The 2,044-nt window shown below is 40.5% G+C and overlaps 1 protein-coding gene across 1 annotated transcript in view; it reads left to right on the forward strand.

The window, feature by feature from the left end:
- Positions 1-1,004: 1,004 nt before the first annotated feature.
- Positions 1,005-2,044, forward strand: part of Pmar_PMAR011851 (hypothetical protein) — a gene marked incomplete at both ends in the record, with an annotated part of 2,361 nt that continues 1,321 nt past the window's right edge. The window contains one exon of the mRNA XM_002773940.1: positions 1,005-1,169. Coding sequence (XP_002773986.1) covers positions 1,005-1,169 — 165 coding nt within the window. The remainder of the gene's footprint in view (positions 1,170-2,044) is intronic.

Genomic DNA, 2,044 nt, shown 5'->3' on the forward strand with positions numbered 1-2,044 from the left:
TAACTACGTGTGTAGGCGTGAAAATTATGATAAAAATCGAGGAAATTCTCAGTAGTTTCTGTACATTTTTCCCAAATTCGTAAATGTAAACTTCTATAATTAGTGAGAAACCTGTGAACTCAGCTGAGGAGAGCGAAAATTTCCTGCGTGAAGTTCCAACACTACTTTACATGGAGTATTCAATATTCCATGAAAACTATAGCAAGTGTATGTTTTCACGACGGATAACACAATTGTTGCCCGAGATGCGAATTGTAAAATATGTTTCTCATCATCGTTCTTTTTATCACAGATAAAACTCTGATATGATGGAGTTCACCACCCGCTTTGCGTTATGTGGCGTAAAAATCGGTGAAAAACGCGGAATTCACGGTTTCAGTAGTCGTGAAATATGTTTTTCACTAGTGATTTCCATATCACTAGGGTGGTAAAACTCCATTAATAACTATATGACCGCAAGGAGCCTACCTCCCGTTGATGCATTCACTGCGCCGTTACAAGTCTCAACCCCCGTATATCTAACCGCAGAAGTTCCTATGTCAATGACAATAACGTAGCTACGACCAGCACCGAAAGCCTATGTGGCACGTAGGCGATCAAACAAGTTTTTTGATAGAATTAAGGTGAAATTTCGTTGATCGAAATTAGTCTTTTTTTCCGAATTCGTCAATGCGGTTTACGAATTCAAACTTGCATTTCCGAGCGGTCTACAAAATCCGAACTTTCATTTCGAATTTCAACTTTCATTCCGTGAAAGTTAAAACTCTTTTGATGTTATGGAAATCAAATTTAATTTTTTTCTATTTTATTCGCTGAATTTGATATCTAAAAGATATCGCAAAAGTGGAGTAAACTCTGTGAAATCGCGATGATATGCAGTAGTCGTGAAATATGTTTTCCTCTAGTGTTTTTCATATCACGGCTCGTGAAACTCCACTGATAAAGTCTCCCGTTGGTGACACGCATCGGCGTCGGAGTTTGATATTCCATGAAACTCCATTATAATGCTAAGACGCCTACTTAGAGCTTGCCAGAGCAACAGCAGTGTGAAGGGCCTCTACAGGGGTGAGGAAGGCCATTATAGCCACCCAAGTGTCAGGGCACATATCAGCCATAGCACGCTCGAGATTAGTGACAATCTGGGAAGTGGGGGCGTTGGCACTGCTCGGGTGAGATCGACTAGAGGGGGATGGGAGACCTATGGTGAGGGCAGAATAGAATCAGTATAAATTTGGATATGCAAATGAGAAAAAAATATGCGGAATTTTCCGAAATTAATGAGTTTCACCACCCTAGTGATATGAAAAATACTAGTGAAAAATATATTTCACGACTACTGCATATCACCGCGAATGTCGCGTTTTTCACAGAGTTTTACGCCACTTCGCGTAAAAGGGATCGTGAAACTTTAACGAGAATCGACCTCAAAATAGAGTTCCTTATTGTCACCAACACACGTAGATAACCATGTGTATATTTTCCAACACTGTTCATTCGTCGTTATAAAACCAATATCATCTTCAGACGGAATTATGGTTTACAGTACTGACTACAGCTACGATCAGTTCTTCGGGAGATATTACATCCATTGGATGCTCCCATAAGACTCCTTTTTAATCGCCGCTCTCGACGAGACGTGAACAAGGCAGCGAAGTGGTTCCATAACGCGGCGCTGGACTCGCCTGAAATCAGTGGAGTTTCACCACCCTAGTGATAATACATTTCACGACTACTGCATATTACCGCGAATATCGCGTTTTTTACCGAGTTTTACGTCACTTCACGGGTGAAACTCCAGTTTTTGGGAGGAATATATGTTCGCTTTCCTCAGCTGAGCGTAGGAGTTTCCTCACTAATTATAGGAGTTTGTGTATACGAATTTGGGTAGAAATGTACAGAAAGCAATGAAAATTTCCAAAATTTCTCTCATAACTTTTATCATCATATGTGTATGTTTTCCCACACATGCATTACCACCATCACGCGCCCACACGATTTTCTTATCGTATTCCACAAACTAATGGAAGACAGATCAGCAACATCA

Source organism: Perkinsus marinus, assembly GCF_000006405.1.
Source record: "Perkinsus marinus ATCC 50983 genomic scaffold scf_1104296958712, whole genome shotgun sequence".
NCBI lineage: Eukaryota > Perkinsozoa > Perkinsida > Perkinsidae > Perkinsus > Perkinsus marinus.